At 42.8% G+C, this 13,837-nt stretch overlaps 1 protein-coding gene across 2 annotated transcripts in view; it reads left to right on the top strand.

Moving 5' to 3' along the window:
- The window catches only part of MTUS2 (microtubule associated scaffold protein 2), an 866,587-nt gene that overhangs the window by 800,899 nt on the left and 51,851 nt on the right, over window positions 1–13,837 (top strand). For both annotated transcript variants that reach the window (XM_077298284.1, XM_077298285.1), the window contains 3 exons: window positions 658–763; window positions 7,921–7,994; window positions 9,102–9,200. In XM_077298284.1, coding sequence (XP_077154399.1) covers window positions 658–763; window positions 7,921–7,994; window positions 9,102–9,200 — 279 coding nt within the window. The remainder of the gene's footprint in view (window positions 1–657; window positions 764–7,920; window positions 7,995–9,101; window positions 9,201–13,837) is intronic.

Genomic DNA, 13,837 nt, shown 5'->3' with positions numbered 1-13,837 from the left:
CTCAGTTCAAAATGTGTTAAAATAAAATTAATCAGCCATTAGCCTCCCCAACATGTTTCACCTTGCGGCGTCATCAGGGAAAAGAGGCTTTGACTAGAGTTGAGCGAATATGTTCGGAAACGGTCGCCGAATCTGAATTTGCCATATTCGTGACATATTGGTACCCTCTTCGTGCCGAATTTATGTTTGATGATCGGTTCCGAACATATTCGGTCATTTCTACTCCCATTAACTCCAGTGACATTCGGCTGTATTTGGCGAATATTGCACAAACAATATTTGCCGCCGTCAAAATCGGAATCGAATTTTGAAAAATACGCTCAACTCTAGCTATGACAGTGAAATGTGCACACCTCTGCTCCATTCAAGACTGGACACTACAGAGCCCCAATCTTGGGATTGCTGGGGGTTCCAGCAGTCAATCCCGCCACGAGCAGCATGTTATCCCCATTCTGTCGATACGGTATAATTGGCTGTATTGGGAATAAACTTTTAATAATGATCTGACATTTTTCTTAGTCAGTTGAGTTGTGATCTTTGTATTTTTGTTCTTTAATATCTGCATTTGCTTGTCCTGTAAATGCCTTAATCTTAAAGGGCAAATTCTTCATCTTTTATATCTAGAACTCAGTTGAAATATGTTCTCATTTCTAACAGATTGAAAACATGGCCGCGACGCATGAAGCTGCACTGTTAGAGATTAAGACCAGTCATTCAACCTCCATCTCTGCAATCCATGAAGATCATGAGAGAAGAGTTCACAGTAACACTTTTTTTTTAATATACTATTAAATAGACCTTCTAATTTATATATTTATATATCCTACTGGGGAATTCTGTATGAACACATGGAGGTTCCTCTTTTATTAGCCAAAGTAAAGAGTGGTCTTACAGAAGCCCCCTCATGATGGTTTTTACACTAAATCTGTGAAAGAACTGTAGTTTTAATATCTTCCGCCTTCTCCGGGATCCATTGCTGTTTTGCTCCTCTTCTCAGTTACGTCATCGCTCTTCAGAGTCTCCGGATCACTTTTATGCTTTGTGGATGTCATATCTTTTACATTTAAGACTATGGAGTCTCATTCTGACTCTCTATGAATTTACATTGTAAAAGCCACTGCGCTCAATTTGACCCAAAGAGTCTGAACAGCAGTGATGTCACTGAGAAGAGGAGCAGAAAGGTGCTGGTCACCGGCCCGAGCTGCAATAGGTGAAGATATGAATACACTGACACTACACTACATATATAGTGGGTACGGAAAGTATTCAGACCCCTTTCAATTTTTCACTCTTTGTTTCATCGCAGTCATTTGGTAAATTCATGTAATTAATTAATTAATGTACACTCTGCACCCCATCTTGACTGAAAATAAACCGAAATGTAGACATTTTTGCAAATTTAATAAAAAAGCAAAACTGAACTATCACATGGTCATAAGTATTAAGACCCTTTTCTCAGACACTCATATTTAAGTCACATGCTGTCCATTTCCTTGTGAACCTTCCTGAGATGGTTCTACTCCTTCATTGGAGTCCAGCTATGTTTAATTAAACTAATAGGACTTGATTTGGAAAGGCACACACCTGTCTATATAAGACCTCACAGCTCACAGTGCATGTCAGACCAAATGAGAATCATGAGGTCAAAGGAACTGGCCAAGGAGCTTAGAGACAGAATTGTGGCAAGGCACAGATCTGGCCAAGATCACAACAGAATTTCTGCAGTACTCAAGGTTCCTAAGAGCAAAGTGGCCTCCATAATCCTTAAATGGAAGAAGTTTGGGACCACCAGAAGTGTTCCTAGACCTGGCCATCCAGCCAAACTGAGCAATCGTTGGAGAAGAGCCTTGGTGAGAGAGGTAAAGAAGAACCCCAAGATCACTGTGGCTGAGCTCCAGAGATGCAGTAGGGAGATTGGAGAAAGTTCCACAAAATAAACTATCACTGCAGCCCTCCACCAGTCAGGCCTTTATGGCGGAGTGGCCCTACGGAAGACTCTCCTCAGTGCAAGACATATAAAAGCCCACATAGAGTTTGCTAAAAAACACATAAAGGACTCCCAGACTATGAGAAATAAGATTCTCTGATCTGATGAGACGAAGATAGACCTTTTTGGTGATAATTCTAAGCGGTATGTGTGGAGAAAACCAGGCAGTGCTCACCACCTGTCCAATACAATCCCAACAGTGAAACATGGTGGTGGCAGCATCATGCTATGGGGTGTTTCTCAGCTGCAGGGAAAGAACGACTGGTTGTCATTGAAGAAAACATGAATGCGGCCAAGTACAGAGATATCCTGGATAAAAACCTCTTCCAGAGTGCTCTGGACTTCAGACTTGGCCAAAGGTTCAGCTTCCAACAAGACAATTACCCTAAGCACACAGCTAAAATAACAAAGGAGTGACTTCAGAACAACTCTGTGACCATTCTTTGCTGGCCCAGCCAGAGCCCTGACCTAAACCCAATTGCACATCTCTGGAGAGACCTGAAAATGGCTGTCCACCAATGTTCAACATCCAACGAGACGGAACTGGAGAGGATCTGCAAGGAAGAAAGGCAGAGGATCCCCAAATCCAGGTGTGAAAAACTATCATTCCCAAGAAGATTCATGGCTGTACTAGCTCAAAAGGTGCTTCTACTCAATACTGAGCAAAGGGTCTGAATACTTATGACCATGTGATATTTCAGTTTTTCTTTTTTAATACATTAGTAAAAATTACTACATTTCTGTTTTTTTCAGTCAAGATGGGGTGCAGAGTGTACATTAATGAGAAAAAAAAATAATGTTTTTGAATTTACCAAATGGCTGTAATGAAACAAAGAGTGAAAAATGTAAAGGGGTCTGAATACTTTCTGTACCCACTGTACATATATGCATGTTTAGAAGGGAAAAGGGTTCTTAGGAGGACTTCTTTAAGAAACAGTACAGATGAGAGTAATGCCTATTTGTCTCTACATGTAATTTTGACCTTTTTTTTCCCAAAAGGGTTTGAATGAATAATTAATAATTTAGATGTTTCCAAGAAGTGTACATAAGGCTAGGTTCACATTGCGTTAGGGCAATCCGTTTAGCGCTAGCGCTAGCGGACTGCGCTAACGCAATGTTTTTGTAGGGGTCGCGTTCAGGGGTCGCGTTAACGTCCCCGCTCTCGCAGATCCCCGATCTGCGAGAGCGGGGAACGGACCTCGGGCGCGCCGCGGACGCTGCAAGCAGCGTCCGAGGCGCGTCACAGAAGAACGGCACATCACTAGCGCGAGCCGAAATAGGCACGCGCTAGTGATGCGCTGCAGGCGAAATTTACATTGCTGTCAATGGGTGCGCTAACGGACCCGTTGCACGGCGTTAATTGCGACATTTTCGCCGTGCAACGCTGTCCGTTAGCGATCACCCACTAACGCAATGTGAACCTAGCCTTATAGAGGAGTCGGTGTAGACAGTGCTTTCAGATCATGCCGTAAGGAGGTGGACCTGTGTTGGTGACCAGAGTGCATGATTCCTGGTAACAGCAGAAAGTGACCACTACATAACTGCTTTATAATGGTTGTCACCATCCTCCTCGCAGCCTTGACGTTAATTGTGTTTGAATATGCTGTTAGCCACAATGAATCTCAACAGTCAGTGAAGATAATTTATTATACATGGAAGTCAGCCTTCATCACTTGACAGTAGATGCTTCAGTATTTCACCCAACCCCTATGAGCTCGTAGACAGCTCATAAGATGGATGTACCCTACATCTACTCAGGAGGTCTCGGTGGATTTCAGTCTTTTTTTTTTCTTATACTAATCCTAAAATAGATTTTGTAAGGGATTTTCTGTACTTTTATGTAAAGTTATACAGAAATATGTCTTGTAGCAAGGAAGCCTTATTATAAGACCCTTTCCCATCCCAGATCTTATTCTTGATTTATTGAGAGGTTCAGAAATCTGATCTTAATGGTAGAAAACGAGTTGAGAATGTTATTAGGGTCCCCAAGTACCTGTGTTTAGGCATGTGGTTATGTCAAGCGGCTGCAGAAAGGGACCTAATTTTTGTCTTTTCTTATACACCTCCAGTATTCACCCCCTTGGCTTATTACCTATCTTGTTACATTACAACTTGTGTTTAAATATTTTTGTAATCCAATTTGTGTGTGATGCATCAGCACTAAATAATAGTTTCAGTTGGCGAAGTGAAGTGGGAAAAATATAAGCATCAATTAAATTTATGGGATCAAATAACTAAAAATTGGCATGTGCATATGTATTCACCCCTTTTGCTATAAAGCCCCCAAAAAATTCTGGTGCAAACAATTACCTCCATATATCACATGAGTATGCAATCTAAGTGTCACATGTCTGTCAGTATATACACTTTACCTTTTCTGAAAAGCCTCAGAGGCTGCAACACCATTAAGCAAGAGGCATCACTAATAGGGTTGAGCCTACCCCTGGAAGTTCCAGTTTGGCGGTTTCGGCCAAACATGAGTCCAAGGTTCGGTTTAAGAACCCGAACTTGACCCAAATTTGACCCCAAGCCCGAACCCTATATGAGTCAATGGCGACCCAAACTTTGGTGCTGCAAAATGGCTCTAAAGTGGTTGTAGTAAGGGCTAGGGGGCTAAAAAAGGAAGCAAAATGAGGGTAAGAACAGGACAATTGCCCTGCAAGCAAATGTGGATAGGAAAATTACTTAAAATAACATAAAATAAAAAATAATAATAATCTTGAACCAGGAGGTGAAGGTCCAATTGGAGGAGTGGAGAAGTGCCTTGGGGGTTTATTTTACTGTACTTGTTAATTAATAAATACAATAAAAAAGCGACTTGCGGTCCCCCCTATTTTTAATAATCAGCCAAGGGAAAGCAGACAGCTGTGATCTGGTCTTATTTTTCTGGGAAAGGGACAATATTCATGGACTTTCGCAGCTTATAAATATCAGCCCCCAGCTGTATGCTTCGCTTATGCCTTAAGTCCTTTATTTGAAAAAATTACTCTCCGACATTTTCCCTCTTTCACCCATTTATTAAAAACCTAAATAATCCATACCAGTCCACAGGAATCCAAATGGAGGTCATATGATGATCCCAGTCTTCTTCATCAAGTGTATGGAGCTCAATTCAGAGAATGAAGCTCCATAGACTATAGCAGCAGCCACTGCCGGGTCTCACGCTTCCATCTCTGAGACTCATCCGCTATGAATTGAGATGTCAGTAAGGTTACCTCAGTTCACAGGTGCCCATTTTCACAATGGCAGTGGCAGTATGATGAGCTGTGAACTGAGGTAACTTTACTGACATCACTTCAGTTCACAGTGGCCGGGTCTCGCGGAGTTCAGAGTGAAACCCTGCAGTGGCTGCTGCTCAAGTCAATGGTGCTTTGGATTATGGCGTTGTGGATTATTTTATTTATTTTTTTTATAAATGGGTGAAAGAGGGGAACTGTTGGGGAGGGTTTTTTTAAATTAAGATTTTATTTCTGTGTGTTTTTTTCTGCCTTGGGCTTGATGTCAGCGGACATTACACAGCTGACATCAACCCCCAATCCCCTTACTCTGATTGCCAATGCACCAGAGCAATCGGGAAGTTCCGAGTATAAGCACCAGACCTGGCGCATCTAATGGATGCACCGTTTTTGGGGCGGCTGAGGGTTGCTCTTATTAGGCTGGGAAGGGGTTATTACTTGGCATGGCTTTGATAGGGCTGGAGGTGCACACAGTCTTAAAGCTTGTAGATTGGCTGCACTGCAGCCTTTCACCAAGCTTTATTAGGCTGCTGTATCTGAATAGTAACACGGACGTACAGTAAGAGATCAGCATTTGGGGTTTGGTACCGGACACTAGGTTCAGTTGTGAACCCCAAACTTTCCAATTTGGGTTTGCTCATCCCTAACCACTAACCAAACAAACACCATGAAGACCAAGGAGATCTCCAAATAAGTTAGGAACAAAGTTGTTGAGAAGAACAAGTCAGGTTTGGGTAATAAAAAATATCCCAATCTCTTTTTAGTTTGCCAAAAGCCATGTGGGACACTCCCCAAATGTATGGAGGATGATGCTGTGGTCAGATGAGGCCAAAATGGAAGTTTTTTGCCTCCAAGGTAAACGCTACGAATGGCTCCAACACAACACAACACAGCTGATCACCCCAAGAACACTATCCCCCCAGTGAAACAAGGTGATGGCAGCATCATGCTGTGTGGAGGTTTTTTGGCAGCAGGGACAGGAAAAATGGTCCGAGTCGAGGTAAAGATGCATGGATGGATGGTGTGAAGTACAGGGATATTCTTGGACAAAACCTGTTTCAGTCTGTCAGTGATTTGAGACTGCAACAGAGGTTCATCTTCCCTCAAGACAATGACCCAAAGCATACTGCTAAATCAGCACTCGAGTGGTTTAAGGGGAAACTTGTAAATGATTTAGAGTGGCTTAGTTAAAGCCCAGACAGCAATCCAATTGAGAATCTGTGGTCAGGCTTGAAGATCGCTGTTCACCAGAGGAAAACATCTAATTTGAAGGAGCTGGAGCAGTTTTGCCTTGAGGAAGGGGCAAAAATCCCAATGGCAAGATGTGGAAAGCTCCTAAAGACTCATCCAAAGTGACTTGCAGCTGTAATTGCCGCAAAATGAGGCTCTACAAAATACTGACTTTAGGTGGGTGAATAGTTATGCACACTGAAGTTTTCAGTTAGTTTGTCCTATTTGTTGTTTGCTTCACAATAAAAAGAAAACTGAATGTTCACAGTTGTAGGCAAGTTCTTTACATGAACTGATGCAAACCCTAAAAAAAACTGTGAAATTACAGGATGTGAGGTAGCGAAACACAAAAAATGCAGCAAAGGAGGGTGAATACTTTCGCAAGCCACTGTAGGTTCCAATTCATCATTGCTACTTCTCCAGTTTATTTGAGCAATTTTCTCCTTCTTTGCGGCTTTAATATTTGCGTCTTTTTCTCTATATGTTTTGCTACACTTTTGAAGATTAATTTTTTCAAGTCTTTTTTTGATTACTCCTTGACAAGTTTGGTTATCCAGATGTTTTAGACAGATCCATCAAATGCGACTATCAAATTATGAATTTTTTGGGGTCGCATCCCACTCCCATCTCTGCCTGGAGTAAAGTTTCTGGGAGAGTTTTCAATTTTGCACATTTTTTTTTTTAGACAAATGTGCAACTTTTTAAAGGATATGTGATTTTTGGCACTAGAAAAGTTGCAGATACTGCTCAAAGGCAAAAATAAAAACTGTAAAAAAAATTTTTTGCACCGAATTCATGAACTGCATGCACCATTTTGAACAATTTGGCACAAAAATGTCAACGAATAATACAAGACAAAAAAAAAAAGAGTTAAAGAAATCACAAGTGGTGAATCAGGGCCTTAGTAGGATTTTATCCATGCAATTGCTCAATAATGAACCCCTGGGTGTGATCATTGGGATATAACTTTCTAATTTCTAGCACTGATCAAAATTGTTGGCTAATTTTGTCATAAAACACCAGTTTGCCTCAGTATTATTGCATGGCCTAAATGTGTGTTGTGTATGTGGCCCTTTTTTTTGTAGTTCACTTACGCGCATAATGTTAATGCTTTTGTTTTTTCGCCCTCTTGAGGAGAAAACAAGTATTACAGTGTTTTGAAACTTTATTTTTAATAACAACGCTCCTGTCCTGAGAGCTAAATAACAAATTTCTCCTTCGATTGTGCCACCAAGCAATTTAATTCAGTCTGATTCAAATTTTTTTTTTATAGATCTGCACATGCCTTTGAATTTCAGTTTTGATCTTTTCAGAAAGTAATAGTGGCTGGCTTATCATTTATTGAGCCGTCTGTATATTGTCTGGGGAGAATATTTGTGTCCTCCCGTTTCCAAATTGCTGTATATTAATTTAGCTGCCTGTTTATTATGTTCTTATGCTTGTTTTGTGTTCACTCTTTTTTGTTAGAATTGAAAGAAGGCCATGAGCTGGAAAAGAAAATGTTAGAAGATGGCTTTGAAAAATTAAAACTATCATTACAGGTAATATTTTGGTACAAATGTGTCACGACACAGCTGTTTGATGACCCGGGCCTCCTTCCCTGTCCCTAACACTAGGGGGCGCCCTAGCTCGCCCTTTTCCTCGGGATACTTCTGAAGGTGAAGATGCTGGGGCCTCCACCCTTGTCTTATCTCCTAAGTTAACCTTCCATCTGTTCTCTTCCCCCACCCAGAGAAGAGGGGAAGAGGGGTACTACTGTGCACCGTTGTACACCAACCTAACAAAAAAGGCAACACAAATAAGTGTTAACAGAAAACTTCAGGCATACAAAATATTCACTCACATATAACAGAGGAATGCACTGGAGCCTGGAGGTAATAAACCAAAATAGAGAAGGATAGGGAATTACCAAACATACAAACCAAGCAACAGTCACAGATAACTCCTCCAACTCTCCTTCTCATATGAACACCTCTCCCTCCGTTAGCCATGCAGCAAATGCTAGCTCTGACAAGGATTAGCAACAGAGCCCAGATTATAATGGGGAAAGGAGTGGCTAACCGAGCTCAGAGATTTCCAACATGGCCGGTTAATCCCTGTTCTGCCAGAAGGAATAAACACCATTAAAATGAAGGAGAAGTGCTTCCTCTCAGCGCTGGAGTAGGTGCAATCAGACGCTGCAGTCTTCTGGCTCTACACTGTTGCAGTAACACCGTGACAATATGCTTCTGGCATGCAGCATACAGCACACCCCTAAATGAATGCACAGCCCCAATAGGCGCCACATACCAGACCCTGAATAAACATCTAACCTGACCCCTTAAATACAGGCCCCAGACCAAAGGCGGCTGAGTGCAGCGCTCGGCTATCTCTGGCGGTGCCATAAAGAATAAACGGAGGGGCAGGGCACATGATCGACCACCACTTAATTTACACGAAGCTCGTCAGAGCCTTGTTTCCTGGGACCCCAGTAATTAGAAAGGTATTCCCTACCCTACAGATTGGGACCAGCTTTGAATCTTGATAATACCCCTTTAAAGGAGCTTTCCAGGATTAGAAAAACATTGCTTGTTATCTTTTATAAATATTCAGTCTCTCTTGGACATTATACTGTTTTTCATCAACACTTTTTCCGTCATTTATTTCAGGACCAAGTTGACACCTTGACGTTCCAGAATCATTCACTAAGAGATCGGGCCAAAATGTTTGAAGAGGCGTTAATGAAGAGCACTAATGAACAGCTAGAGGTAACCTCAGGGTCCTTGTACGTTACTGGATACAAATAGTGCTCACAACTGCCATAGCGCTGTATTATTATGGAGGTTCTGCACTAAACTCATTCTCTTAATTGTCTAAACTATCAAGACCAGGCAGCCATCTACAGCTGTCACTGGGGGGAACGTTCTGCATTCAAACACATAAAGGTTTCATTGCTGCGTGTATTAATCTCTGTCGATGGCTTCTCCTAGTGGTGACTTCATGCAACCAGAGTTATAAGGTTTCTTGAAAATCGGAATTAGAGCGCTCCTCTATACATCTCCATATTATAAAATAACAGAAACTGAAATTCAGCCGTGGCATATGAAAGCCCACAGGCCCATGCTGTCCTTACCCCCGAGCCCCAGATGGGGGTCTCTATTACTAATATTACCCTGCCTGAAGGAAATCAAGATTTAATACAGGACCAACATTTCTAGAGCTCAGCAGGCCAAATATGTGTACACCGTACAGGTTATCGTAGTCCTTAATTTTCCCTTTTCTTTCCAATCAGCCCCAACCACCATGATTTCTTCTTCCATGCATAACTCGTCCCGGCAAAATATAACAGAGACTTCTTTGGCTGACTACTTTCCAGCACCCTCCACCATTCGCCACAAACCATATAGTGCAATTAACAGTGTCCCAGACAGCAACAATGCCTCTTCTGTGCCCGGTATAGTAATAGTACCAACATAAATTGGGGAAAATTAGTATTTGATACACTACGGTTTTCCAAGTTTTCCCACCTACAAAGAATGGAGAGGACTATAATTTTTATCATAGGTACACTTCAACTGTGAGGGACAGAATCGAAAAAAAAAACAGAAAATCATATTGTATAATTTTTACATAATTAATTACATAATTAATTTGCAATGGCTGATGTTTATGAACATGTGCTGGTACAAGGCTCTTAGTGGTCAGGGCCCTGCTGATCTTGACATGACACAGATTGCAAATAATAATTTTTTGGTCTCAGAGCTCTCTTTAAAAAAGTCCCAGACTGGGGTACACCTAATTCATCGATGGGGAAATTCACAAATGTCGGTGCTCTGCGAAACAGTTTCCCGTCTTCTCAATCTGGTCACCCCACTGCCTCTTCTTGCCCGTTTCTGTGCTGACGACTAGAGATGGGTGAACCTAAACTGTAAAGTTCAGCGTACATACTGAACACCTACTGTTCGGGCACAGACACTGAATACGGACTTCACCAGGAAGTCCATGTTACTGTTCAAGTTCGGTGCTCACGGTGCTAGTGGGAATCTCACCGAGGTCACCAAAGTTCAACCCGGCTGGTAACGCAGTCTCAGTGACTGGAGGTAACGTCGATGGTGTCACCGCTGGTCACTGAGGCTGCACTTGCAGCAGTTCAGTCACCAGTGGTTCTCTTTCTGGACGGTCGCATCTTGGCACTGTCCACGTTGAAAACTGTTTATTCCCCAGACATGGATTACAGCGTGGGACTGAATGATGGACAGGTGAGGGATATTGTTGTTTTTTATTTTTTGTTTTCCTACAGGAGACGGGGATTCAGTGGAATTAGGCATTAGGTAAGTATAACTGTGTGTTTTGTTTTATTTTAAATAAAGGACTCTATTCTGGCTGTGTCTTTATTTACTGTACAACTATAGGATTAGTAATGGATAGGCGTCTTACTAAAGCCCCCGTCACACAAAGCGAGGTCGCTAGCGAGATCGCTGCTGAGTCACAAGTTTTGTGACACAACAGCGACCTCAGTAGCGATCTCGCTATGTTTGACACGTAGCAGCGACCAGGCCCCTGCTGTGAGATCGCTGGTCGTGTCGGAATGGCCTGGACCTTTTTTTGATCGTTGAGGTCCCGCTGGGTAGCACACATCGCTGTGTTTGACACCTTACCAACGACCTCGTTGACGACTCAGTCCCTCATCGAGGTCTGAATCGTCATCACGTCAATCGTTCTACAGGTCGCCGCATCGCTGCTGCGTCATTGGGAAGATCTCACTGTTTGACATCTCACCAGCGACCACATAGCGACGCAGCAACGATCCCTGACAGGTCGTATCGTGGTCGGGATCGCTTTAGCGTCGCTAAGTGTGACGGGGCCTTAGGCCGTGGGCTTGATGTCACCAAACAGTACAGAGATTACACCTCAACCCCACAAATATGAACTCCGCTACAGGGCAAGTGGGAAGATCCAGGCCGAGTGCCAGAATTGATGTGCATTTTCTGGACGGCTGCGGGCTGATTTTTTTTTGGCTGGGGGGTGTCAATAACCATTGCACCTTACCAGTCTGAGAATACCAGCCCACAGTTGTCTGCTTTAGCATGAATGGTTGTCAAAAATGGGGGGGACTCCACGCCATTTTTTTAAATTAATTTAAATAATTTAAATATACAACGTGGTGACATGTTTGTTCATGATAACCAACCTTGCTGAAGCTGACGGCTGAGGGTTGCAGCCCCCAGCTGTGAGTTTTGCCTGGCTGGTTATCAAAAATACAGAGAAATCAACACCATATTTTTAAAAAATTATTTATTTACAGCACAGGAGCCAGCTGGTGAATATTCCCATCAGCCACTCCTGCTTTCTCTGTTATTAGCGGAAGTAGGCGTCAGCAGATTTGAGCGGTAGTCTCATCAGCTGACACCAGTGACCGGAGGTAAACTTTATACCTCCGATCACAGCTGCACAATCACTCTGTCTTTTGACAGAGTAGGAACCACGGCTCTCTGACCGGCGGGGATGATTTCACCGCCGATCAGAAGGGGTGTGTGCCGCGCTGTTATGTTTATTAAGGGGTATGCACCTCTCAAGTTGTCTTGAACAGCACACAGCTCAATAGTCTCTTTACTTTATAGTTGCTGGGGTAGGTGACAGTCATTCGTCCTTGAGTGACAGTTCTAGTGAGCAACTCCCCCTGCTACTGTGACACATTAATGTCCTGTCATTGTTTTGAAGCATACACTGTCATCACTATATTGACATATATAGATAATATACTTTTGAAGAAGCCCATGGCTGGTGGAATTGAAAGCCCTGATCGGGAAAACTGCTTGAAAACTGCCAATGATGGAGACTGGAGGGATAAAGTGGTTAGCACTGTTGCTTTGCATCACTGAGGTCCGGGGTTAAAATTCCACCAAGGACAACATCTGCAAGGGGTTTGTACATTCTCCCTGTGTTTGCGTGAGTTTCCTCCGGGTACTACGGTTTACTCCAATATGTGAAAAATTTACTGATAGGGAACTTTGATTGTGAGCTCCGGTGGACACAGTGATGATAATGGCTGTAAAGCACGGCAGAATATCATGGCGCTATATAACAATAGCTTTAATAAATAAATAGTATAAAATAATAAATAATAAATATGCAAGACTGATAGCAGCATCTCAGACAGGAGCTGACACGGAATGAGAGGAAGGTGAGCATCCTGTCTAGGTAATATTACAAATTTAATACCATGAGAAAACTCCTTTAATACATTTGAAATGCCAGCCTTATTAAAGAGGTGTAATCATGTGCTATCTTGAGGACTACACTGTGTCTCTTTGTCCCAGCTTCCAGTCAGCTGGGGACACTGTGCCCCTGTACTGACTGACAGTTTGGACCAGTGGCATAGTTGCACCACTGATCTAAACAAAGCAATCACTGATGCTGCTAACTGAAGCAGTTATGCCTCTGCAGTATTAGCTGAGCTTATTCAGTGGGACCAGGGGCTTCTTCCCTGAGCCTAATGCTAGGGGTGCTCTTGCTTGCCCAGTTCCATAGATTACTTCTGATGGTGAAGACGCCGAGACCATGTACCTTGCCTTAGCTCCTGAATCTGCCCTTATTCTGTACCCCTCACCCATCCAAGGAACAGGGGAGTAGTAGTGTACCATAACACGCCAACCAGACTAACAAGGTAACACATACAGGGATAAAGTAAAATATCAATCATACAAATATACTCACACAAACAACAGAAGTATACACCGGGGAGTGGAGGATGGGACAAACAAAGTAGGAGTAGAAGGGGATTAGCACACACCCAAAACCTAGCAACAGTCTCAGATAAACCACCAAAGGCCTTCTCAAAAAATAACCACCAACTACCATCTCCAACCATGCAGAATAAGCTAGCTCTGGCAATGAGTTCTAGACAGGGCCCAGATTATATAGGAGAGGGGAGTGGCTAACAGTGAAGGGCTGAGAGCCTTAATGCAGGAAAGCTTCCAGGAGCTCTCAACTGAGCAGACTAACTCCTGCACTGCTAAAAGAAACCTGCACTGTATAATATGAAGGGGAAGTGATTCTAATTAGTGCAGGAGTAGGACAAATCAGATGCTGCAGTCTTCTGGCTCCTCTCTGTTGCGGTATACCCTGTGAGCTGTGTTTCTTGAACCCACAGTGGGCTGCACACAGCTACTGCCATCTTTGCTGACCCCAGGTGGGTTTTTTCTGCTATCTGTAGCAACCGGCAGAAAAAAAAAACACCAACCATGCTTCCATAGTTTGTACTCCCCATGCACTCAAAAGCCTGACAGAAGCAGTACAACATGACTTGAAAATAAAGAAGACGAAGAACATCAGCAATCACCACTAAGTAAGCGTTGTATACTCTTCCAAACCTCTGAATCCGACCTCCACCGTAGAAGCAGCT

Source organism: Ranitomeya variabilis, chromosome 3, assembly GCF_051348905.1.
Source record: "Ranitomeya variabilis isolate aRanVar5 chromosome 3, aRanVar5.hap1, whole genome shotgun sequence".
Lineage (NCBI taxonomy): Eukaryota > Metazoa > Chordata > Amphibia > Anura > Dendrobatidae > Ranitomeya > Ranitomeya variabilis.
Note: the sequence above shows the minus strand (reverse complement) of the source record. Positions and strands in the feature narration are given on the sequence as shown.